At 40.8% G+C, this 27,696-nt stretch overlaps 1 protein-coding gene across 1 annotated transcript in view; it reads right to left on the reverse strand.

Moving 5' to 3' along the window:
• plxna4 (plexin A4) overlaps nt 1-27,696 on the reverse strand; it is a 241,034-nt gene that overhangs the window by 194,155 nt on the left and 19,183 nt on the right. The window contains 3 exon segments of the mRNA XM_040035324.1: nt 4,656-4,838; nt 20,812-21,393; nt 21,395-22,161. Coding sequence (XP_039891258.1) covers nt 4,656-4,838; nt 20,812-21,393; nt 21,395-22,161 — 1,532 coding nt within the window.

Consider the following 27,696-nt stretch of genomic DNA (forward strand, 5'->3'; position numbering starts at 1 on the left):
ACACACACACAAAACCCAGGCAACTAGCAAGACTGCTGTGGAATACTTAAAAGTAGGAGAGCATTGACATTCTGGGAATACTTGCTGAGCACTGCAGCGGTTTAGACCACTGCCCAGGAATGAATGGGCGACTGGGTGGGGTTTGTAATGGCTACTGGCCAAGGTGATAATAGCTGTGTCTGTGTGCGAGTGTTCGTGCCTGTGTTCAAGAGTATTGTGTTTATAGCATAACAAGGAGTAGGCAGAAATGATAAGCCACTGTCTACACACATGCACGCGATGCCTACCCCGTCCTGAAGCATATTTCATCATTAACTTTAAGCAGTTAATCCTCTGCTCCACTGACCACGGCTCAGCTCAGCCCATTTCAATAATCTGCATCTGGGGCTAACCAACCTATCATACACACACACACGCATAGACAAACGCATACACACTTGCAAAACAATGACACAATCAACCCGTAAAACATATGGGACTGGTCCAGCACAATAAATATCTCAAGAAAAATCTCTCACACCTGCACATATCTATCTACACACAATCTATTGTGCTGACAGAAAAGCCAGCTAGAAAAAAAATGTTCATTTATTAGACGAGGATACCGTAGACAGATAGCAAAGGGGAGGGGAAAATCCCATTGCTGGAGAGATGGGTAATGAGACAGTCAAGGCGCAGTAGGCTGTATTGCACTTGAACAGAAATTGACAGGGGTTGAGTCAAAAGTGAGAGTTTGACCTTTCCCTTTCCAGCAACAAACATTAACCATTCAGTGTTGAAATTGACCTGTTTTTTGCTCATGCAATCTCCCCTGACAACTTTAAATGACAGATCTCCCAGTTTCTATGCAACTCCTCTCCTTCAAGAAGCTATAGCTTTGTAAACTATCATTTATTCTCCATTGCGTAACCCTCTCTTTTCATTTCCTTGTTCCCTTATCAACAAAATTCTTCTTGGATCTTCTTCTTTGTTTTCTCTGTGTCTTCCCACCTCCTCTTTTCTTCCATTTTCTCCATCTGACTGGGACAGATTGAAATGTAGAGGCAGGAAAAAGAGTGCTAGCTGCCTTTTTCCCAAATTCTGTGAAAGGCTTTGATTGAACCATGCGTGCATCCAGTATCTAGGACAGAGAGCTTTTCCAACCTTCGCATGTACTGCCTCACTCATTTTTCTGTTCCTTTCCATGTCAAGTTCAAGGTTAGCTGCTCATTGTATTGAGTGCCAATGCTCCCCCATTGGGACGGACAGAGGGGAGATGCATTAGCACCTCGGCAGGTGGCCTTCAATCTCATCTCTCGATTCTCTTTTCCCTCCACACGTTCTTCTTGTCCCCTAGTCCACCTCTCGAACCATGGCCCCATGGGGATACCTGGCCAGCCTTTGTCCAGTAGTGTGTAGATGGACTGCTAGGTGTGGGTGCAAGTGTTCACTGATGCATGTGTGCATGCTTATCCCGATTCAAACAATAATGTGCAACGTGTGAGTATCACCGATGTGAACCTCTTATGTGTAGTACGACCAGATGACCATGAACTAAACCAAAGCCTGCAGGGGGTTAAGGTTTTCCCCTTGACCTGCTGGTGTCTACTGGCCTGCAGTAAATGGGTTTAAACCTTACCCCAACCACAGCCTTTTATCTCCATCATATCCCCATCTCCTCCTCAAGCCACAGGCCAATGAGCACACAAACTGACCGACAGACTGGCTGAAGGAAGCCATATGGTCCATTCACTTCCACTAGCAGGAGGTAGCCATCAAAGAGCTTTCACAGCAATTCAATTCAGAACATACAGAGGGAGTGAGAGAGATGAAGGGAAAAGGAAGAGGGAACTTATTAAGAGAAGGGCAAACAGAGGTGGCAATAGGGAGTGAAAGCAAAGAAACAAGGAGAAAGCAGTTGCAAGTGTGCTGAAGAGTGCAGAGGAAATGCAGCTCTATAATAATAAAAAAAAAAAAAACATGGAAAAGGTTTCCAAGTTTTACGTTTTGTTTGAGACAGTAAAAGCCAAGCATGGCTGTAGTTGTGGGTGTATACAAAACCCCACTGTTTAATAGTACTGCTTTCTATATGATAACATGATGGTGTTATCAAAGTCCACTCACTCTAGACTCTGTCAAAACAGACTTTAGGCCATACAGCCACTTAGCATTAATGGGCATCTAAGGCAAGTGCTGATTTGTGTGAATGTGCTTTAATGTGTGTGCCCTTTACAAGCATAGAACCTGTATATGTTAGGAATATGAGTGCGAAGTGAGAAATTCAAGCTCGCCCTTACATCTTACAAGAACTGCCACAGAGAAGAAAAAGAGTAAAACTGAAGACTGGCAAACCTTACTCTCCAGACTCTGGTCACCTGCAACTGATCTCCATTTTAGTTTGAAGTTGAGGTAGAGTTCGGTTAGTTGTGCATTGTCTTAGTTCAGGATGAGTTTAAGGGCTTGATGATAAATTAAGCTAATGAAAATCTAATCAGCACAGCCATGGCATATCTACGTCTGTACTCTGATCCGCAAGCCTCACATTATGCTAGCAAAATTTTATTCTAACCTCTATTACATTAAAGTATTTCACAGGCAAATTGAATTTAATTCACTCAGCGCCCTGCCCAGCTCAACGTCATGATGCCATAAACGTGAGCCTGTAAACACTAACATTTAGCTCACCGAAACGCCACTCCATTAAACCCGATCCACTCTCTTTTACCGTAAATGCTTATATTTACTCTGGGTGATGTGTTAGTCACAAGATCATAAATAACAGTGAAAAAAAAACTGAGACTGAAAGACAGTCTGTGAGTGAATCCCAGAAGAAGGAGGAGGGGGCTGCGGGGTGGAACAAGTGAGGTGGGGGAGTGTGTATAAATCAACATCCATTAGCCGAGGGGTTATAAAGTCACTGATGAAGGAGGTGGACTGAAGTTCAGACTTTTTATTGTCTTGTTGTTGTCTTTTATTGCCTGTGATGTCATCTAATGGTATACAGTTAATGACATGGGAGGGGAAGTATATACATGGGAGGGGAGGATGTGGCTGTAATAGCCCAATGTGTGTACAACTGTGTTGACACAGAGTATTGATCACCTTTGTGTGTTAGGTTTTGGAGGGGTTTTTTCTTTTTGCCTGAATATAATGAATCTGAACAATCCTGCAGACTGGATTCACACAGGAATTTAGTGGAAGCAATATAATATAAACATTATAGAAGAAATAGCATTCAATTTGCCTGTGTGTATCAGCAGAAGACCTTTCAGCACTGGGTCCACATTCTGATCTCAGTAGTATCTTTGTTTCCTCTGTTTTTCATCCTTCTCCTGTCATCACACAAACACTCTTCCTCCTTTTATGACTTTCATTTCTGGAATATAGCTCATCTCTGTTCAGCCCCTGCTGCTCAACCCTACCTCGCTTCCCTCACTCATCTCTCCTGTGCTCCTCTCCTTCCCCAGGCCTTTAAGACTCACTGGCCTAACCGCCCTCTAGAATTAGTCTCAGTCATGGCCTTATAATACATATGTGCGTGTGTATATGTGTGTGTGAATGTGTGGGGAAGTACAGTGAAAGTACAGGTTGCTACCAAGTTCTATCACACCTAGCAGCAGTGCATCATCCCATTAACTCTGAAAAGGGCTACCACACGCAGGAGGGCACAGGGGCATGAAGGGAGTCTAAGGTGGTAACCACAACACTCCAAAGCCCAGCTTATCCAGTGCTGTTTAACTCTGAGGAGACAAATCTTGTTGAGTTAGAGGCTCTTCTGTCACACAGAGTGTGACATGTTCTTCTAAGACAAACAGTTATGGTCACAAAGACACTCACAAATGCCCTAGTTAAAAGAATTCTAGAAATTTTTAGAGAATATTTTTGTAACCTAGGATCATTACTACAACATTCAGTTACTACACACACAGATTTGAGAAACCCTAAATTATAAAGGATGGGAGTGACTCATAGTTCCTTTCATCACCAGGCTATGAATTTGCCTAAATTTCTTAATAAATGATTTATTTAATTTTATTCTGATGACTTCATTTGCCTCGAGGAAGAGCTAAGAAACTTCATCCAATCAATTCTGCAACATGCTGATCTGGGCTGTCTAGCAACTTCTGCAACATGCTGATGTGTGCTACAATCGGCCCCCAGGGCTCTGGATTTTATACAAGTCCAAAGTGAGGGAAAAGTACAGCGGATACCACTGATACAGGCGAATACGAGTGTATGTGTGATATATGGTGCAGTGGATGAGGAGGATGTTGAGAGATACCAGATAGGCTTTACTGTAGGAATAAACCCCCAAAGGGGCATGCCTGATCCCCTTTCCTCAAAACACACACACACACACACACACACACACAGGCATGCACACACCACACTCGCTTTCTCTCTACCCTGAAGTACACACACTTCCTCCATCCGCTCTCCCACTGTTTTATGTACACACCTACACACAAACACACACGTCTCTTCTACTGCGAATACAGCCGAGTCAGCTGATTTGCCTGAAAGTCAATCTTGCCTTCTTACTACTATCCTTCCTCCAATCCAGTAGTCCCCAATTCCCAGCCCTTACTCTACGTTCTAACTGAGAGAAAGCAAATCTCTCCCTCTATCAATTCAACCATCTGTGCTATCTTTCAACCTATATTTGTCTCCCTTACCTTCTTGACTTGACCGCTTTTTGTTCCCACGAAGACCAGTGAGTGGTTCTTGTAGACGTAGGCAATGACTGAGGACATTTTGTCAACGGCGTCAGAAAAGAGAGGCTTGCCTCTCACCATCTCAGAGACGCCCAATGGAGCATTCATGTCCAGGCCACAAAAGTCGTCGTCAATGGTCAAGAGCTGCAAGGAAAACAACAATTAGCACAATCAGATTTTTTTTAACCCATAAAAATTAAAATAGTGCTGCATGTGGTGCTCATTTGGCAAACTCCTATGAATTCATATCTTAATTTCTCATGAGAACAAAAATACAACATCTGACTGTAAAGGGTATTTCTATAAGGGAAGATGAGCAGGGTGGAGAAACATTTTGGATGTGAAAGATAATCTCTGACCATTGGCTGGCCACAAGATACAGCAAATTTGGGGGGGGGAAAAAAAGAAGAGATGAGAATGGGAGAAGACTGCAGTCAGCCTCAAGTTCTGTAATAATGCCAGAGGCTGCTCTGTCAGGCACAATTCCCTACCGTCCACCCAATGCAACAGCAACTGTAGAAATGCCTGTGCAGCAAGATATCCAATGTGAAGTGATTCAACGTGAACTGAGTTTAAAAAAAAGAAAAAAAGGAAAAGCAGTGCAGCATTATCACAGGGCTGTGAGGCAAAACACTGCAATGCATTTAAATATATATAGAAACTGATTTAGAGCAGGGAGAACTACAACTCTAGACGAGGTTCTTCTGTTACGCTTTCAGTGTAGACATGCCGCTGTGATTTTGTAATTACATGTAGATAGGTGTGCTTCATGTCCTATGCCTCTCTACACTTTATGTTTGCATGTGTTTAATCCTGTCAGCTGGTATATTTTCTGCAGTCACAGTGGGCAGAATGACTTATAGGTTTTGATAAGAGAACAATGGCGTGGTGGATTGGTCATTATTCGGAGCGCATGGGTTGAAACGCTTTTTTTCCAGTTTAGGACTGAAGCAGCCGCTGCTTGATTAATCGCTTCGTAATGTCGTGGTTTGCTGCAGGGTGAAATGCAAATGCACGTGGTACCGCTTTTCTTAAAAAGAAAAGAAAGAAAAGAAATTATCAAAACCATCAGTAAATTTCATTGTTCATGATATCCACACTTTACTGTATTGACTGTATCCTGAAAGGTCAGCCATTAATTGTGCAAATGGATTCACTTCTTTGACACCAGTGTCCTCACCAGAGTCAACAAAAAAGTAGAGCAATGCCTTATAGTCAATCCACACTAGCTGTGCACTGGTAATTGTACCGCTGGAAAAGTTATTTGGTAATAAATCCAAAGGTGAAGCACCAGATTCAGCTGCATTTTGCTGGACGGTTCTTAACGATCCCTAATTTTATAAAAATGTGTTTTTATGTACTTTGAATGTCAAAATGAAGCTTGTTAAATGCAATATAAATGTACACTATTAGTCCAGCATTAATAATTGGAAAAATGAGGTTGACAGCATAAAATAAACGTTACCCGAAATTATTCATTTAAAATCAAAAAGTTTTCATAGTAAAATAGCAAAAGGATTATCCTGGCATGCAACGAAAATCCAACTGAATTTTCAAATTTAGAAGTGTGAACTGTCAGGTGAAGGTCCCTTTGATGGGCAGAGTCATCCTTTGCCCCATTTTTCCATTTTTCTTACTGGAAGTGCACCCTGTGGGCTTTCGAGAAATCCTGCAACTACTGGGTGTCTCCAAACAAGCTGTCACTAAAGGCCACCATCATCATCATCAGAAGCCTCACACCAAGCCAGAGTGGAAGTGTGGGATCTGCTTTCATTAGACAAATGGAACATGGTTGCTCTAGGCCGCAAGCCTCGGGCTATAAAGTGGGATTGTATAGAATGGTAGGAACGATCGATAGAGATGACCTGAATTTAGGTCAAGATCATGCCATATGGTTAAAGGGTTGAGATAAGGATAAAAAGGGACAGGAAGAGTGACAGAAAGAAAAGGGGATAAATGATAGATACCAATAAGACAGAGATGCCAAAGAATCTAAACAAAGACGAATATCGGAGCACAGTGAAAACATACAAGTAGAAGACTTTCTCCATTTTTTTTTCTCTTTTCTCGCCTTTCCTGACATGACCTTTTCAGAATGAGAGGCTGCCAAGAATGCACTCCCTGTCCTCTAAGTCATGTGGTAGCACTATGCTAGACTAATGGTGCTCCAATGAAAACCAGGGTCATTCCTTAAAGGGTCAACTGCCACCCTTCAAACCCCTCCTATTTTTCTTCAGTAATGTGTAATGCAGCTTCCCTGCATCAATTTGTACTACTATTACTCCTCATCTATGTGACAGGAAGAAAACACCCTCTAAATGCTGCATCATGCTTGGGTTCAAAGGTTAACAGAGTCTATTAGAAGCAATATGGACTGTGCTTTGTAGAATTTCATGCTTCAGTGATTAGAAACTTCCTTGGACAATGACTAAAGTGCAGCCACTCCTGCAAAGATTAATCATGTTTCATCAGTGCAAAAACATCATTCACATCTGTGCATCTTGTGGGTGAGGCATGTGGAAGGAGAGGATGTGTTTACGTGTAAAAAAAATGAGCATCTGTTTTATCATTTCTTCCCTCTAACGCACAATGACTTATTTTTCCTGGTTGCCAATCACCACTATCTCCATCCTCCACTTTGCAATCTAATGAAATACATTTTGTCTGTCAGTGCTTTCAGGAAGAAGATGCATTTTTATTACACAACCACCAAAAGTGGCAATTCTTACTGGCAAATAAATAACAATATATAGCTCATGAGACTGTCTGCCAGTGCCGTCACTGCTTCTAACATGTTTTATTCCTCCTCTTTTTGTCAGCACATCTAATTTCTTCCCCTCGCATATTTATTAATTCTCAATGGACCTTCTTTTATAATGTGTTTCATCAAAGACAAGCGATCACCTTCGGTTCACTCAGTATGAGCTCACTCTTTATCCCAATATCTCTTCTTTTCTGTTAACAAATGAGTGACCCAAAACATTGAAGAAGTTTCAGTCCCTCCAAACATCTCAGTCCACAGGAATAGGAGGTCTTGGATTTAAATCAAATAGATGCACAGGTAAATATAGTTGAATATGTCTGAAAATGTGGTACCTGTTTGAATAATAGCAGGCTACTGTAGCTACTCAAAAGCCTCTAAAGTAAACAAACTAATTTCTTGCTCAAGCCTGGCAGGTAAGTCAGCCAGCATCCCACAGCGTAGCAACAGAGGAGAAAGATAGAGCGTTCCTCCCTAAAGACAGAGGGACAAGAGAGCAGAGTCTCTGTATTTGGACAGAGGCCAGGCACTGAGGCAGAATCAGGTCACTCTCAGCCATATCCATCTCTCTGCTTCTGTCCGCCTGCCAGCACCAGTACAAAGAGAGCTCTCTTCTGGATTGTGCAGAGGAATCAGTAGATACAGAGTGGAGAAAGAGAGAGGGGGCAGTGAGCGCACGCGGAAGCGAGAGAGTTGCTCAATGCGATTAGTGGGGGACTGAAAGAGATCCGCTCTCCAACGCTCTCTGATGTATGGCCTAATCTGGGCTTGCGCTGTTGTGAGGGCCCATTCCATCGGCTGCAAGTTCCCAAAGTTAATGGCACACGTTAAACCACAGAGACGTTTACTTCATGTCACTTGTCACTACTCAACCACGAAAGGCTCCAAAGAAACAATTTCTTGCAAATTTAGCTTTTCTTTTTCATTGCGGTTATTATCCTGCTTCTGGCACTTTCAGTTACTTCACCGATCAATCTATTTTTATCCCTGAACATTTGTTGACTATGATTAGCTTATTTTACTGTAAACCTCCTGATTATAACATGGGGACCATTCTCTCACAAAACAGCCAATGAAAATAAAGTATCATAGGAGTTGCTCTTTGCATAATTAGCCACTTGGATATCTGGTATTTTCCTCTTGCCCTACTGTGCTAAATGACTAACCTGCCAGGATGATTGGCGGCATTAGGGAATTATGTCATGACTAAGTGGGTTTGCAGTGTTTGGGTTTTTTGTTTTGTTTTTTTACAAGATAAAATGTCAACATTTGATTTTTCTATAATGAAACATTTTTTCCTGTATAGATCCTGCAGCAACAGGAGTTTTAGAGTAAAACACAGAACACTCACAGCTTACACTTCAATTTCAGTTCCTTATGAAAACTTGCAGTTCACCAATTGGAAACAATCTAAAACTTAGTTTTAAGTTTTTAAGGATTTTTTTTTTGGTATGACTGGGTCACTAGTAACCATTTATCTCATTTAAAAACAGACTTGTTCAGATCTCTGTTTATGTTTTGCAGTAGGAGCATTAACTGTAACTCACAGTAGTTCAGGAAGATGATGGTACTTGTATCTTAGGCAAAATAGCCATCATTCAATATTACTCTCATCCTGTTAAAGAAAAACATCTTTATGACTAGAGTAGCCTAATGTACACTATTCCCATTCCTAAGTCCAGATTCAAAAAGGGAGAGGCATTGGCAAGGGGCAAGCTAACATCCAAAAGAAAAATATAATTTTCTACCAGAACCAAAACCACCAGGTAAAGTATATGTACAGGGAGTGCAGAATTATTAGGCAAATGAGTATTTTGTCCACATCATCCTCTTCATGCATGTTGTCTTACTCCAAGCTGTATAGGCTCGAAAGCCTACTACCAATTAAGCATATTAGGTGATGTGCATCTCTGTAATGAGAAGGGGTGTGGTCTAATGACATCAACACCCTATATCAGGTGTGATGTTAGATGCTTATCACAAGTGTTGTATTGTTTGATATGACATTTACAATATCTGTGATGTACTGTTTATTATTGGGAACTTAACTCCCTAACTCGTGACATTTGGAGGTGAAATGAGAGTAAAACTTCACTAACATGTTGAGATATAATACCCTGACAGTTTGTGCTCATTCTAGTTTAATTCTGTTAATTTATGGAAAATGTTCCCATATTTTTAAAGTATATTTACAGCGTGGTGAAGATGCAGGACATAAATATTTTACGGATTTAAATTCAGCCACTAGATCTAACAGTGTTTGGTGCAGTTTTACAACTTTTTTCTGAAAGAAGTTTGCATTTGATGCACATCAATGTGACAAGTTGCAACGGAAACATAGTTAGATTTTAATCTTGTGTCTTATTGCCATAAGTTTTTTTTTATAAAAGATGAAATTTCCTAAATATACAGGGAGTGCAGAATTATTAGGCAAATGAGTATTTTGTCCACATCATCCTCTTCATGCATGTTGTCTTACTCCAAGCTGTATAGGCTCGAAAGCCTACTACCAATTAAGCATATTAGGTGATGTGCATCTCTGTAATGAGAAGGGGTGTGGTCTAATGACATCAACACCCTATATCAGGTGTGCATAATTATTAGGCAACTTCCTTTCCTTTGGCAAAATGGGTCAAAAGAAGGACTTGACAGGCTCAGAAAAGTCAAAAATAGTGAGATATCTTGCAGAGGGATGCAGCAGTCTCAAAATTGCAAAGCTTCTGAAGCGTGATCATCGAACAATCAAGCGTTTCATTCAAAATAGTCAACAGGGTCGCAAGAAGCGTGTGGAACAACCAAGGCGCAAAATAACTGCCCATGAACTGAGAAAAGTCAAGCGTGCAGCTGCCAAGATGCCACTTGCCACCAGTTTGGCCATATTTCAGAGCTGCAACATCACTGGAGTGCCCAAAAGCACAAGGTGTGCAATACTCAGAGACATGGCCAAGGTAAGAAAGGCTGAAAGACGACCACCACTGAACAAGACACACAAGCTGAAACATCAAGACTGGGCCAAGAAATATCTCAAGACTGGTTTATCTAAGGTTTTATGGACTGATGAAATGAGAGTGAGTCTTGATGGGCCAGATGGATGGGCCCGTGGCTGGATTGGTAAAGGGCAGAGAGCTCCAGTCCGACTCAGACGCCAGCAAGGTGGAGGTGGAGTACTGGTTTGGGCTGGTATCATCAAAGATGAGCTTGTGGGGCCTTTTCGGGTTGAGGATGGAGTCAAGCTCAACTCCCAGTCCTACTGCCAGTTTCTGGAAGACACCTTCTTCAAGCAGTGGTACAGGAAGAAGTCTGCATCCTTCAAGAAAAACATGATTTTCATGCAGGACAATGCTTGGCCATCTTGTTCACCTGATCTGAACCCCATTGAGAACCTGTGGTCCATCATCAAATGTGAGATTTACAAGGAGGGAAAACAGTACACCTCTCTGAACAGTGTCTGGGAGGCTGTGGTTGCTGCTGCACGCAATGTTGATGGTGAACAGATCAAAACACTGACAGAATCCATGGATGGCAGGCTTTTGAGTGTCCTTGCAAAGAAAGGTGGCTATATTGGTCGCTGATTTGTTTTTGTTTTTGTTTTGGAATGTCAGAAATGTATATTTGTGAATGTGGAGATGTTATATTGGTTTCACTGGTAAAAAATAAATAATTGAAATGGGTATATATTTGTTTTTTGTTAAGTTGCCTAATAATTATGCACAGTAATAGTCACCTGCACACACAGATATCCCCCTAAAATAGCTAAAACTAAAAAACAAACTAAAAACTACTTCCAAAAACATTCAGCTTTGATATTAATGAGTTTTTTGGGTTCATTGAGAACATGGTTGTTGTTCAATAATAAAATTATTCCTCAAAAATACAACTTGCCTAATAATTCTGCACTTATGTGCACCATATATATATATCTATATAGATATATAGATATATATATAGATATATAGATAGATAGATAGATAGATATATAGATATATATATAGATATATAGATAGATAGGTATAGATAGATATATATAGATATATATATAGTGCCAGCATTATGTACCCTCCTAAGGGTTCCTTGTTCATTCTTTAGTCCAAATATTGCATTTCTTTCCACAGATGATTTTTCTATTTCCCTCTCCACAAATCTGTCAGTTTTGGAATCTGTCCAACCTTATGCAAGCTTTTTTGTTTTCTGATATTTGTTTCAGGCATAATAAGTGAAATAGGAACTCAGCACCAAAGGGGAGAATTGAATTGCACAGCAAACAAGAGTTCAACACGTGGAAGTAAAAAGTAGTGACCCAGAAACCTAATAATATGCATTAGCAGAGACAGGAAAATATATGGATAGAACAATTCAAAGGAAAGCAGGAATATAAACTCAAAACCTGAATTCATCTTCTTAAAAATAAATGTCCAGTGTAGTCGGAGTGAATCTTTCTGATGGCTGAGGTTCATTGCTTTTTAAGGCATCCACAGGGCATTCCAAAGGAGACTGCTTTTTTTCAGTTCTCTGACTGAATCATGATCAAAATTCAGTCTGAATGTACAGGTGTCGACATGGACTACAGGAGCTGTCACAAGTAGGCTTATCTTCCTCTTTGTATAGGACCCTGGGGACTTTCTTGACAACCAGTAACAATGATTAGGACTGAAGATGAATAAATATGTACAGTGCATGAGTGAATATACCCCTGTGTAATATCACTTATATGTCAAATGACTCCAAATTGTATTGCCTTACAGTGATTGCATTTGCTGTTAGAGAATGAACAGTAGGAACGAATTAAAGTGTATTAAAATATATTCTTCCGTTTTTTAGATTTTTTTTTTTCCATCTTTGCTTTGGGTTGGTTTGCTCTACCGTTCCCTTCAAAATACTCCAAAATTGTTCTATTTAATTCAGGTCATGCAGCACAGAGCACGTGGACGAGTCATATTTCCCTTTGGTCTCCTTTAGAATCTCGTGTGATTTTGGCAGTGGGCTTTAGATCATTATTATGCTGCAATATTTCTTTTCTGCAAAGCTTCTAGAGCAGCAGTGTCATCTTGTCAGCCAGTGTTTTGGTATATCCATGGGCATGGTGTCATCAGCACCTTAAAGCTCACGTATCACTATGTCATCACACAGTGCTCCCCTGCCGGTTAGCCCAGGGGCAGATTCAGGTCCAACATGTGGGTCAAACAAAAGCTATCTAGGTCTTATATGATCAAACAATGGGTCCTGTAGTCTTCTTGCTTTCTTTCATATTCTTAAGCAAACTTTAATCTCGCAGTTTTGTGTCTCGAGAAAAAGTTTTACTTTCACATAGAAGCTGACATTAGGTAATGTTCTTCAGACTGCATGAGCTGTCGAAGGGAATCCAATTTCAGCTGATACCTCCTGTGCCAGGTGTGAAGTACTTGACCACCAGTTTTTGAGAGACTTTGCAGGTATTGCACAGAGCAGCTCTGTTTACAGGTACTACAGCTGTAATCTATACCTCCTGATTATAGACATCTCCACTGATTTTGAGTTAATCACTAATCTCACTAACCTATCCTTTCCATCAAAATCATCATCATCGTGAGATTTTTGCATTTATTTTTCACGTGGAATCATGATGTAATCAATATACAGAATGATTGTAATGTTTACAGATGACAGTTTTCCAGAAATAAGTTGTTTTAGTGTCAATATTTATGAGAAGTAAGTCCATCTATGCCATAAAGGGGAATGCAGGTTTTAAAATTTTACCTCCTGCCTCCTTTTCTATGGGTGTATTTTTGCTAGAGTTAATTTTAACACGTGAAGTTAGCCTGACTATTCTTTTACCATAGAACCTGTGTATCTTAATAGACCTGCAATAGATATGCTTGCCTTGGGTTAGTAAACATTATACTACTAGTTAAGCAAATCTGAGCAAACTTCACTTTAGCATGGATGAATAAAGAGTTGCCAATCAAAGCACAGGTTACTTTTTAAGTGATCAAGAAAAACAGGGGTATTTGTTTTTTACTGCACACAGAGAGGTTTTTTGTTTTTGTTTTTGTTTTTTTGTTTTTAAATATCTTAAGTCTTTCTTAAGTTGTTTTTTTTATTGCTAAATAAATGCTCTATTTTCCAACTTTAAAATTGAGCATTTTGCCACTTAAATGTAATGGATAGGGTTTTACTCATGTTTGTTGTTTATGCTGACATGACATCAGTCTTTACAGATCCTTGCAGTTACAGAATCTTGAATGCAAAATGATGGGAGAGAATAAATATACATTAATATTAAAACATACGCTGTTGCAAATGCGTACATTACGCGGAACACATGCTTGCTGGGGTCTGCCTGAAACAAAGTTGATTTATTTGTGTGTTCTGCTGGCAGGTTTCAATAGGAGGAGGCAGGCTTTGATAAACCGGTGATATTTTGTAAATTCATGTTTGTGGATGCTTGCACCTGCCAACTGTTAGCTGAGCAGTTACAACAGATAATAAATATTGGTTAGGGAAAACAATCAAATGAGAAGCTAACGAAACAGCGTGACAATTTTTGGAATGAAACCGAGAAATCGCTAAAGCAGAGCCAGAAGTGAGAAAAGGTGGGAGAATATTGGAGCTGAAATAAGGTGCAGAAGTGGGGGAGAGAAAAAAAGAAAAAAAAAATCACTGAATATCATAAGATAGGTGCTTCAGATAACTCCCTAATCCGTGTTTTCCTTTTCACTATGCACTGGCGGAAAATCATTTTGTTTCTGGAATGATTAATGGGGAGATTATTTTAACTCAAAAATGATTTTGAAAAATGCTGCATGTATTACCAGCAGCAGACAGCTCATGAGGTACGAGCTACAGCCACTAGTCACAGCTGCTGCAAATCAGTGCAGCAGCTACATTTGCTGATTTCACTTGTGGATATGTTAAACTTGTGCTGAACGCTCCCAATAAAAGGCATTAGACAGTTATGTTAGAGACAATTGTATGCAAGAGAGCGCTGGGTTCCCTCTCCCATTGATTGCTGCCCTGGTGAGGGTTTTAATCAAAGTCAGTCCCTCTATTTGACAAAGTCTCACTATTTAGTGGAGCTCTGAAAGTGTCACATGACCAACATTACATAACCTTCTGTTTCCACTGTGGTGGCCTCAATTATAGCATAGCTGTTTGTTGTTTAGCTTGGGAGTTTAATAGAGTTAATATCTAAAGCTCCTTTATCTTGACAGGAGAGCAGGCTGCTTATAAAGAAAGCTGTCTATTGAAGGATAAGCATTTCCATCAGTGATACATATTTTTTTATGTATCTAGTCTCATATTTTATGAGAGAATAGTTTTAAAACACTAGCCAATGAAAACAGCGGGTATAAGAAATGAAAGGTCCCGATTCAGTCAGCATTTTCAGGTCGAGGCCATCCAGCATGGTGTATGGTGGAAGAAGCAAGAGACACTTGTTTAATCACAGAATAATGATATTGTGATGGATTCTGACCTTTAGCAAGTCGTATCATGTATGGAGATTTAATTAGCGAGACAGCCAGCAAGCAGGATAGCGGATATGTGGATGGAGTGGGGTGAAGTGGGGAGTGGGGAAGGAGGGGGAGTAGTCTGGAGGTCCTTAATGAATCCACTAGCCCTTCCCTTCCTGAGGATGTGGCCTAGACTGACTCATCAGCAGCAGCAGCAGCAGCCAATAACTGATTAAGCTCCGCAATCAGACAGAGGAGGGATGAAGATGACCAGCACGGGAGACAACATCATTCAGAGGTTGGTCAAACACAGAATAAAACCGAAGCGAGAAAAGTCGATAACCTGAAAAGTGAGCATGGGGGGAAGACGGAGACTGCAATATTGCAAGAGTTCCTTTCAAGTGAAGGATGAAACAGGGGAGCGATGAGCACAAGTGATGGGGGACTGTGAGGGAGATCAAGAAAAAGACTAAAGGAAACAGCGGCGGCCGAGTAGAATAATCTAATTAATTGGAGTGAATTCAGAATGTGAAGTCGATAGCACATGACAAATGTGAAAGAATAGCCCGTGGCATGTTAGTTAATGACATGTAATTAATGATCATTAGCAAAAGGGATAAGGGGACGACCGTGGCCTGCCAGCAAGTTAGAGACAACCTTGCGCTTTTCTCATCCGTGTTTGGATGGTATTCCTCTCTGCGCTTGTGGAAAGCACTGTAAGGGGAAATAAAGGAGATAGGGGTAGAGACTCCAAGACACTGAGACAAAACAAGGATGGTAAGTATTTCTATTGGGGGACAGGCAAAAGGAGAGTGGCATGTGAAGCGAGCAATAAGTCAAGGATGAATGAGAACAGAGCAGAGAGCGAATTTACTGCAATCCCGCTGTTTTGTTGTTCTGTTTTTTCTGCTGACACAGTGATGGAAACAGGAAGCTTTTTTCTTTTTTTTTTTATAGGTCGCATGCCATTTCACTATGATCTATGGATGCAGACCCTTTGCAGACTTATACTGTTGAGCATGCATTATGTGGCTCAGCCAAGCATGGCCATTTGGGGTAGAGAGGAATCACCCCCCACCCCAGCCACACACACAGTTTCTAAAGCTCTCTCACCCTCTGTAGATTCCTTTCTTCTCCTCTGTGTCTCCCTCTTTGCATCTTTCCCATTACAACATAAAGCCTCTTAAAAATGGCATAGGGAATCAAAGGTCTGAGGAAGGAGTAAGCATTTTATATAGCCCTAGTCTCACCTTGCATCCTGTTAATGTGCCTTTGCACATTATTCACACTTAATATGTTGCTACAAACCAATGAAGAAAATATAGAAATCTCATTTCTGCACTGGTGAATAAAATGTAAACTAAAAACTGCAACATCCATAATAGGAAAAATAAGTTTTGCGATTAATTTAATAGCATATTTTACTTAAGTAAAATTGCTATTAAGTAAAATTAAAGTGGTTGATCAAATTTCTATTGTTTTTATAGATTCTAAATGACTATGCTTAAAAGGAAAATGTATGTAATCGAAACTTATTTAACATTTGTGATTACAATGTGATGCTACTATCTGATTAGTGCCACTAGTATCGAGTGGGCATTGTGGCTATGCCTGTGATGCATCTTTTCTGGCATGGAGAGTGGTTAGGTTTATCCACATTGGCTGAGAGCGCGTTTCATCCATATCAAAAGTGTGTGTGCGTGCGCGCCAATGTGTTCACATTCGTCCATACAGCCAGACTACTCTAATGAGCCTCGGGGCTGCTCATCCTCTCCCTAATTGGAGGAAAAACATATCATGTTGGAAATACGACAGCGTTTGAAAGGGAAAAAAGTATACGAAAAGCAAGAAGCAGAGAACATAATGTGTGAGAAAGAGGAAAATGGTGAATGATGAAGAGGGCAAGATAAAGGGGTATCCACAAGGCTCCTTCTCATCCAAGTTCCCTCTAACAGTAATGACCAACATTGTGACATGCAGGCCACCACAGGGGAAAAAAATTACTAAAATTGAAGGAAGAAGTGACATTTTTGCTCCCATTGGCTTGATTGAAATGATCTGCTGTTTTAAAGGACCAGAATTATTTGGGGGGGGTGTTCCCTCCACCTCAAAAGCTGCTGCTTTTTCCTGTTGCAAGAGGACACTGACCAGGGCGAATTATACTAAACAATATCCCCATGTAAAAAGCCAAAAGCTCGGAAAATATTTCTAACAACAAAATAGTGGAAATGACTTCCTGAATGTTTTAAAAATCATTCATAGAACCCTTTAAAAGGGTTTTATGAATGAGCAGTATCTACAAAGACACCCGAACAACCGTCCACATAAAACTCACCAATTATTTCATTACTTACACCTTGCAAGTACCAGATGGCATTCAGAACTGCCTTAATTCTTTATTAAATAGATGCTGGAAACCTTCCTTGGGGATTTTGGTCATCACACGTAAACATCACGCAGTTGTTCTCCATTTGTCAGGTGCACATCTCTAATCTCTAATCCAAATCTCTTATTCTGCATCAGCTCAAAGGTGCTCTACTTGACTGAGATCTGGTGATTGTGGAGGCAATTTGAGTACAGTGAAATAACCAAACCAATTTGAGATGATTTGATGTGGCATGTTATCCTGATGGAAGCAGAAGATGGCTACACTAGGGTCGTAAAGGTCAGCACGAAAAATGGTTTCCAAAAATTGAACCAAACCTATTCTTTCATGTTTATCATGGCAAATTTTGGCCCTGCTATTCACATGTTGTAGCAGAACTCAAGACTCATCAGACAAGGCAATGGTTTCCAGCTGAAAGAACCTATGTTCTTCTGCATACCGTGGTTGCATTTCAGTTACTGTTGTTTTCCTGAGGGCTCAAAACAGTCAGCCATTCTCATCTGACCTCTGACATCAACAAGGCATGTTTTTTTAAACACAGAGAACTGCCACTCACTGGATATTTTCCCTTTTCCACAGTAAAAGTCAAGCAAATCATTTTTCTTCCCCGTTCTGAAGCTCAATTTGAACTTCTATAAGCCATCCCGACCATGCCTACATGACTAAATGTGATGAGATGCTGCCATGTGATTGGCTCATAAGATATTTGTATTCACAGTCAGTTGACTGGGTGTACTTAAAGTGGACGGTCACAATCTGAATTCTATAGTTGGTCCAAAAATTATTAGTAATTTATCTATTAAATCAATAAATTTTTATCCAGGAGGGAAAAAAAGAAAAAGTGTGAAATTATCCAAGCCAAGTAAACCAAAAAGATTACATAAATATTTGTGTGTGCAGTATACTATGAGCCTGAGTCACTATTGTACACCCAAGGACTGCACCAATGAACAAAAAATTTCAACTATGTATCTGAAGATATCCGATTTCCCTCGCTGTCATGCATCATTTAACACAGAAAGGACCTAATCTGGAATTAATAAGCAAAAATTCATGAAAATGAGCCACGGGATATTACAAAGAACATCATCAATCACAGGCAAAGGTGAAAGTTAAGTTTGTTTACAAGTCTTTAGTTTTAGATTTTAACACATAATCTTTATAACTCTGTGACTCATTTGCATATTGTGTGTATACACATTTTAGTAGGATTATTTAAGTCTTTCACTTCAGCTCTAGTCCAGCTCATTTAGATTTTTCTAAATCTATCAGCAAGCATATCACATAAGAATGTAAGCATTGCCATTACTTTATTAGAAAATCTTTCTGCCGTTAAAAGCCTCCATTTCCATCTCTCCAGTAGCCGTACTTACAAGTGTGGCTGCACATGTGTGTGTATGTGTGTGTGTGTGTCACAGCTCATCTATCTCCTGCAGAGTCCACCGTCACTTGTTCAGCAGGGTCTAATTTATGCGCTGGCGGTGGCGCATGCTGAAATGGCATCATTTCTCAGCGCTAACCCCTGTGTGCTCCCTCACACTTCCTTTCCCTGCTGACAGCTCCACCCTAGGCATGATTTATCAGGCCCTCAAGCAGCAGACAAAGGTGCCCTGGCACGTGTGCTGTGCCACAGAGGGATTAATAGATAAACACTGTGATTCCAGAGCCAAACACAAGAGAGGGTCAACTTCATAATGTCTCACAGTGCCCAACTGAGGTCAGAACTATATGTTGTGGACAGCAAGAGGAAGTTTATGTTCCTTAGATCAGCGGTCCCCAACCTTTTTTGCGCCACGGACCGGTTTATGCCCGACAATATTTTCACGGACCGGCCTTTAAGGTGTCGCAGATAAATACAACAAAATAAAACTAGTACCGGTACCGAAAAAAAGAAGATTTATTCATAACACACGTGAAAAGACCCAGGAAAACCGAGTTAATGATAAAAACAATAACAAAATAACGCTGAAAACCGATAAAAACCCTGAAAACCATACATTTCACACCTGAGCCTCAACTCTCGCGGCCCAGTACCAAACGACTCACGGACCGGTACCGGTCCGAGGCCCGGGGGTTGGGGACCACTGTAATAATCCACTAGCATGCTGTTAGCGCAATCAGGATGTTTCTGCTGAATGTTCTCCCTCGGGTATCTCAGGAGGTTACAGCAGAACTTCATGTTGATGGTCTGGCCTTGGTGGATACCCATATGAATGATGGAAAACATGTTAAGTATAACCCTGGTAGTGCAGCTGACCTGATTTTCCACTTTTGGGCTTAAACACTGTTCACACTTCCGGGTTAAACTGTTTTTTTTAAAACTGCTCAGTTCTCATCATCACCATGATTTTTGGCATGAACCTCTGGTCAGACTCTCAAAGTTGATCTTTTCAAGTTTTAGATCACGTTGGAATTGCGGATGTTTTAAAGCAATCCAAAAAGAAAAAGAAAAAAAAAAACAGCTGAAATGGCCTTGAAGGGAAAATTGGCAAGATTTAAATCTGGTATGCTTTTCAATTTGTATCAGTATTATATGTCTCATAGCTTTTTGATTTCACCTTATTTTAAAGCTGTCATGCACAAAGAACAGTTGCATGTATTTGTATTAAGTGACAACATTAAGTGCAGTTAAAAGTTACTAGAAATGGAGTAACTTTTAACTGCACCGGTACCGATCCGAGGCCCGGGGGTTGGGGACCGCTGCCTTAGATGAAATCGAGTTAAGAAATAGTTATGTAAAAAAGATAAAAAGTGAGAACATGTTTTATTTAGCAATGCTTGCCATGTAGCAAAAGATTACAGAATCACTCTTGTGAAGGTAATTTTCTGTTTCTTCAGGTTCGCTGCTGTTATTAACAGAGCAATATGAGATCAAGAAAAACACATGAAACAGCGTTGGCTGCTTGTGAAGGTGGTCTAAACATGTAACAGCCAATTTAACCTTGTTTTTTATGTGCACAAAGTGAGAAATCAAATGAACTGAATCACTGAATTTGTAATGCTGTTATGGAGAATGGAATTATGGTAATTTGGCTGAGCATTCAGCTGCATTGTTTAAAGGGCGAGCGGATTAAAAGAGGCAGTGGATGGTTAACATCTCATCGTAATGGGATGGAGCGTGAACCCACCCAAGAACACCAGTTTTTGTGAAGCCCTCCCACAGTGCACCCAATCTCATTATACTAACACAGGATAAAAACTTCAAAATTCACTTTCCTTAAAGGTAAGGCTGTAAGGCTCTTCAACAGGAAAGTAATGAAAACGAGAAATGATCAGTGGTTTGCTTTACTTCAAACACTTTTATGTCCTTTTACTAAGACTGAAATGTGTGAAAGCTAATGTCCTGGACTGGATTATAGCACCGGATGCCATAGAACAAAATGCAGCATATAAAGCAGTTTGTACTTGTGTGGGTACAGTATGTGTGGAATAATTAGAATCTACTGTTACAGCCTTGTTTTCTCTATCAGCATCTCACTGCCCTTGTACTGTCATTAAATTGGTGCACCGACAAAAGTCAGTGTGTGCTAAAGTGATGCCTACCGCACTGCTGCAGGGAATATCTTTGACTTTCAGCCAAGCAAGGTCCAGGGTGCCCTCTCCCTTGTAGCAGGACTGTAGCCTTTCCTTGATTTTCTCATTGATCTTGCGCAGAGAGAAAACACACAATGCAGAATCCTGGGAGGCCTGGCGTGGACGTCTCTTCTGGCCCTTTGAGAATATGGCGAACAAGACATCGTCATCTGGTGCCACATCTAGCGAGCGTGCCAGGATAGCACCAGCTTTTGACAGGTAGGCTGCCTCAAGTAATCGGTACTCCACGTTGTCGCTAATGCATCCAATAGGCACCTCCACATAGGAGTTGAATGCAGTGTCTGCCTTGCAGAGGCGGACTATCTTTGAAGTGTAGACCTGTTCTCGACCAGCAGAGGACGATCCAGTGGTCGGCCCACCTCCCATTTCAGGCTGCAGTGTCAGAAAGTAAACAAAGTTCCCACTGGCAAAGCCATAAATATAGTATATGTCAAAGTCTGGAATGACAGTGAAGGTATCTGAAGGGATTTTAATCATAGAGGCCACAAACTCATCGTGGAAGACATATGCAAACATGCCGTCCTCCTCCTGAGTTTCTGGCCAACTTACGGCTAGAGATGGTAGGGAAGTATTCTGGCTTGCCATCCACTGCTGTGGCTACAAACAGCATGTCTGGAGAGGCGTTGCCATAAGAAACAATGACACCAAACACAGAACCACTCTCATTAACACCAGAGAGGTAGTGTTCCTTCTTGTGGAAGGGCTCTCCTAGTTTAAATAGGTCATCCAGACGAAGGATTTTACAAATGCCCTGGTAGAGACTGCCACAAGCCAGCAGCCGGTTCTCCCGATAGTCCATCAAAAGCATCTTGTTGACATTGTTAGTGAGTGTCAGTGGCTCACTGCAGGGTTGGACAATTCGTGGTGGATAGCACTTGCGATTGTCTTCATCTGGGCCAGTCTCATGGGATTTTTGGACCTCTAAGTTTGGGGACAGTTTGTATATGCGATTGACAGCTCCCAAATAAACATTGCCATTACGATAGTCCACAGCCAGGTGATTAAATGTCCACTCAGGATTCTCTGCATGAAATGATGCATACTCCTCCTCCTGAAGTAACGCTGTGATCACTTGGGAGCCAGCAGTATGAGTCTGTGGAGCTTGCACCACTGTTTGTGATGTCACAGGAAGCACCAGACTAGATAGGAAGCAGCATAGTAAGAAATAGGTCCGTATCCTAGTGAAGGACGTCATGGCTGCACTGAGGGTGGGACTGGTGAGGAGAGGGACAGAGGCACAATCCAGTACCGTTGGCCTATCAGGATGAAGCCTCTCTTCAGATGGGAGACATCTTGTACCTAAAGAGAAAAGAGACAAAAACCTAATGAAACACGGCAACTGTCACATTGTGTTGATAGTTATGTTCTAATTTTATCTGGCACAGATAGGCCAGAACATCTTAATGAGTAAAACAGGTGAAGAGGCCATACATCTGAGACTCCAGAGCAATTTATAAGAAATGGGCTAAACAGAAAAAAAAAAAAAAAAAAAAAAAAAAAAAAAAAAAAGGAGGCTGAGGTACTGCACCATTCTAAAAAGCTGGCATGTAGACACCGCTCGGGCAAACAGGATCATTTGGGGGGGGGCGCAGAGAAGAGAAGTAAAGCATCGTCTCAGAGGAGGTGATCACGATGGCTCTGCACCATCTCTCTGCATGCAACCCTGCCCCTTTCCACCCCTCCTTGCTTTTCTGCTCCACTCGCCATGCACCTAATTGATTCTCCCCTTGGAGTAGCAATTTGCATGCTTTGGCGATTTCTCTCTTTTCTCCCAATAGGGCAGCTCACCTGCTGACACTGCTAGCAGAGAGTAAAGGACCATCTCTCCCTCTTTAAAGCACCTACATACACAAACGTGCTTTCACACACAAAAGGCCGAAAAAGGTACAATTAGGGGAAAAATGCAAGCGGTTGCAGAAATAAGCTTCCCTGTGGTCCTCAGGTCATTTGCACACTCAGCATTGCACATGCAGCCATAACAAACACACACTACATGAAATCAAACGACAATGAAACGGACGCACGATGAAGTAGGTAGAGCTTTTATAGCTGTAGTGTCAAAGCACTCAGCACACATTAAGACACACACCTGCACAGATTATCAAAAAGAAAATACAGCACTTCCTGGAAACATGGGGGTCCCCTATGTAAGTTCTCTACACCCAATGCCAGTGGTAAGCTGGGTATTATGACTAGTGATAAATACAATAACAACGTCATGTAGCTAAAATTACCACGTATTAAACTCCACAATATTGGCTTCATAGAATAGTGGTTTGATCCCATGAGGAGACACAATCTCTCTGGGGTTGTGTCAGTAAAGACATTCAGTGTCAAAATCTGCTAAATAAAACATGCTGAGCTACCTGCTGAGGCACCCCCTGTGAATAAGGGGACAGCCAAAAGTAGCTTAAATAAACTCCACGTTATTGAATCCAATCTGCCGGGATTGTTTAAAAATATAGGGTTGTATTTTTCTATCATATACCAAGAGCACTAAAGAGATGAGTATGATAAAGCAACACCTAGAAAAGCAGCACAAGAAACGTCATCTTCTCTTATCATATTCAATTTATAGCAATCTGTGCGCTGCTGTGTGAGCGTGTCGTGTGAAGACACGAAAAACTCTTGACGTGTCACTCATAGTGAAGTTGAAGTAAAATGCGAGGGCTTGTCTGTCACACTTCATGCACATCTTTTGCCGGAAGAAAGGCAGGTTTGCAGAGCAACAGCACAGTTCTGCTCATTGCAAAGTTTTTAAAATAAAGATAAAAGTTTCAATATCATCTGCACTATTTCTAACTACTAACAACACATTTTCCACATTGCTATTATAAATTTGCAGACTTTAAAAATCCGAATTTTTTTGGAAGCCTTTACCTTCAAGATCATTATGGACACTTGAATGCATAAACGATAGTGTTACCCAACATTATCTTGCCATGGAACTTATTTTACGTCTATACTCAAGCAATCATAAGTCACGGCGGTGTAAAATGCAACCTCACTGCAATCTCACCAATCTCCCCTCTATCTCCTGGCAGGCAGAGGGAGAAGAGCAGAACCTCTCAGCTCATGATAAGAGGACCAGAGAGGGTGATGAAAATGATAAAAACTGATATAGAGAGGTGGCGTGGCTTCAGATGTGTGTGCAAAGAGCAATCATTACCATAGGTATGACAAAGACATAAGACGGGACAGAGAAATAAGCGGCCAAGACAGGAACATGGATAAAAAGCATGCAGTAGATTGAAATTCAGAGACAGACATAACAGACGTAGAGTGACCAACACTGCACAAAACACTATAAACAATGTAAAAATTAAATTAAAAATTTTTTTTTAACAAAAACACACACATAAGGCAGTTTGAACAAAATAAAAAAATAATTGGAGGATTTCTTTATTCATTTATATTTTTCTGCAAGACAACTGTGCTAAAACGGTTCCACTAAAAAGTTCTGACATTTCCAGGTCTTTACAATCTATAATCTATAGTTATATGTTATATATAAATAGACAGAATCGAAGGTGGCAAGTTGAAAGGAGACTAAATGGGAAGGGAAAGAGCGTGAAACATAGTGGAAAAATAAGGGGTAGATGCTTTTATATCACCTTCAAATCCATCATGAATAAAAAATACGGCATTCACTCACAAATGACACCCCCCCCCCCAAAAAAAAAAGAAACAGTGAAAAAAAGACTCCATAGTTTCCATTTAGAAATAAATTGAGAGCTTTACAAATAACAAACAAAAAATTTGGGGGGGGGGAATCTTCATCAGCAGTACCCCGAGATAACAGTGTATACCTCACAAATCTATTGCTGAAATGCAATTACACTCACTGACGGGTGGGGCAACCTTGTTTAGATGCCGTTTGTGAATGCCTGCTGATGATCAAGGTCCATTAATTAAAGCCTGCTTTAGTTCTGAGTGTGCGCACTCACACACAACATAGTTTATCTTGCTCTAGTTATGTGCCATTATTGTCCGACTTTTCCCTTACTGCCTCAGTATGCATGCTCATTTTAAACCTAGGTACAACAGGTGGTTAAAAGAATGAGAAGTAATTTACTCCATGACACCAATAACTTCTCAACTGTTATGCTTGCATTGCTAATTCAAATGTGTTACATCTACAGATAAGCAAGCAAATAAAGCAGATAGGATGAGAAAAGGTAAGGGAGACTTGAAGTTATGTGACCTAATTGTGTGTCTGGCTGCTCTGGGCTATCTGCCATGTAGAATTACACTACAAATATGAGTAAAGTAGCACACACACTGTTGCACACAATCATGTGTTTGCAGCTCCGTAGACATCAAAACCTGTTAAAGAATTCATGATCAACACTCTTTCTCCAGAACGCACTTCCAGTATAGCTAAAGCTGTGGGCAAAAAACAACACTGCATGTGTGCGCCTGTGTTTGTGTGCATTATCTCCATCTCTGTAACTCAAAAACAGAGTTTGAGCTCAGCATTTAGAAAAAAATAATTGGTATGTTTCCATTGTCTCACTTTGCTTTGCCTTTAAAAGCTGTCAGGAGCCAGTCAGAGAAGAAATCACATGATTACTGTAAAACAACAACGTAAAAGGCAAGACATACTGAAACTGTCATTTACATTACATTCATGCATTTTCACAACCTAATTGTGGTATCTTGTTTTCAGGGAAACTGTTGAATGAGAAGAGGAGATGAAAGAGGATTGAGAAATCAGAGAAGCAGTGAGAAGATATGTGTGCATCCTTGTCATGGCTACACATCACAAATATGCAGGCAAACAAAAAAAGAGTTTTTACCTGCCTTTCATGCACACAGTGTGGCAGTCTGAAATTTTTCTCAAACCTCAAACAACCCACAGACAGGAAGTAGCGTTGCACCAGTGTTTTGACCAAGCATCAGCATCTACCCTGCACATCTGCCCTGCTGGTATGAAATTTTGTTTCACGTCAACTTGCAAAACCCAAATGTTCCAAGATAGTATGACAAGTAAGAAATAGTATGATAACTTAACACACTATCTTTGAACATCTGGGTTTTGCAAGTTGACGTAAAACAAAATTTATCCACCTTTTTTCCACTTATGCCCTTCAGGCCAACTTTGACACCTATAACTAGTTTAGAACCACCAGTTATCTCTCAACATACTTTTGGACTAAAGGAGGAAGCTGGAGCACTGAGAGAGAACCTATGCAAGAGTGGGGAGGCCCCAGCTTGGATCAGAAACCAGGACCTTTCTGCTGTGACGAAACAGTGACCACTACACCATCATGCTGCCCAATTAGTTAACATATAAGTAAAAGTGTCACTTTTACTCATGAAATAGATAACAAAAAAAACAAAAAAACAAAATAAAAGTAACAAAAACACATCTTATCATTGGATGATGTAAAGCTAATTTCAAGGACAACAATGTTAAGCGAAACCATCATGGATATGACAGGAGCCACTTTGCTTTGCCGACGACTGTGTAACGGAGAGGCCTGGCTAGAGATGACAATTTACGGAGACAACAAAAAGCAAGCCTCAACAGAATAATCTTCTACTATTTATAGCGTGACAGGGGGCATTTATGTTGAAGAAATGACTTGGAAATGAAGAAACTGTCAAAGCCTTTGGTAAACAGCTTAACTTCTCAAAGAGTAAAAATGCTCAAAAAAAAATAACTGACAGAAAAACACTAAATCAAATGGGATTAGGAGATTATGAGTGAGTAACATGGGGAGTAATTATAGATAATTAATTATATTCTAGAGAAAACGATGTTTCCAGATTGTTCGGATAATTTTTCACAGGATCAAAGGGGGAGGGGGATGGATGAATGACAATACATACATTTATCAAAGGAACGGGCAGTGATGACAATGATTAAAGACAAGTAGTTTGTTCACTTGCCTAAAATGTAGAGATGATGGGATAATTTCAGAATGGACAGATGATTTTAAGTCACTATTGCTAAAAATGGAAATAATCACCATCCTTTTGTGGCTTTGGCTTAAGTGGTAGCGGTGTTAGCCATTGCTCAGTCCACTTGTGTCCCCTTTTTTCATGTAATATTGGTGTGTATTGTTGATTTATATCAGCTGGCAAGGCTGGGCATAGCAAGGATGGTGTTACAGGCTAAGGCCCCTACAAGCACAGCATCAGGCTATACTTCCACTCTTGCCTGTCCACTCAATCTGACTGCACAGATCTATGGGAGGCTGTTAGTGCTAATGGTCAAGGTGGTTTGGATTGGGTGTGAGATGTGATGTACTGTACTGTAGTAGCGCAGTGAAAAAGGGCACTACTACAGAAGTAGTGGTTGCGCACAGCTGCACTTGTAGCATTGTTAATAGCAAAGTGTATGCATTTGTGTATGTATGAGAACCAGTGTGGGACTGGAACTTTGAGAGCACACAGATGAGAAAGACAGGAAGAACAGAAAGAGACAGTGACACAGAGGCAACTAGAAAACTAGCAGACAGAGATGTGTGTCCCAGATCAGTGGATGTACTGACTGGAGTAGAACTCTCCCCATATTAAACATGCCCCCCTCCCCCCTCGAAAACTCAACCCACCCCTCTCCCATGCTGAGCCCTTGTACTGATCAGAGGAATGAGCGTCACTCTGCATTGCAGCCACACACTGGGACTGGAGGAAAACATAGCGTTGCTGCACTCACCCAGCAGAACCCACAAATGCACAAACACACACTCGCGCACACCCCCACTCCAATCAACTCACAAACCTCCGGACCACAACACAGCACGACATATGCTCTGACTTTACACTTCTGCATAAAAAAAATCATACCAACACTGCAAACGGAGAGTAGCAATGCTGGCAAATACC

The sequence above is a fragment of the Simochromis diagramma genome, unplaced genomic scaffold (genome assembly GCF_900408965.1).
Source record: "Simochromis diagramma unplaced genomic scaffold, fSimDia1.1 OVJJ01000816.1, whole genome shotgun sequence".
NCBI classification, from domain to species: Eukaryota; Metazoa; Chordata; class Actinopteri; order Cichliformes; family Cichlidae; genus Simochromis; species Simochromis diagramma.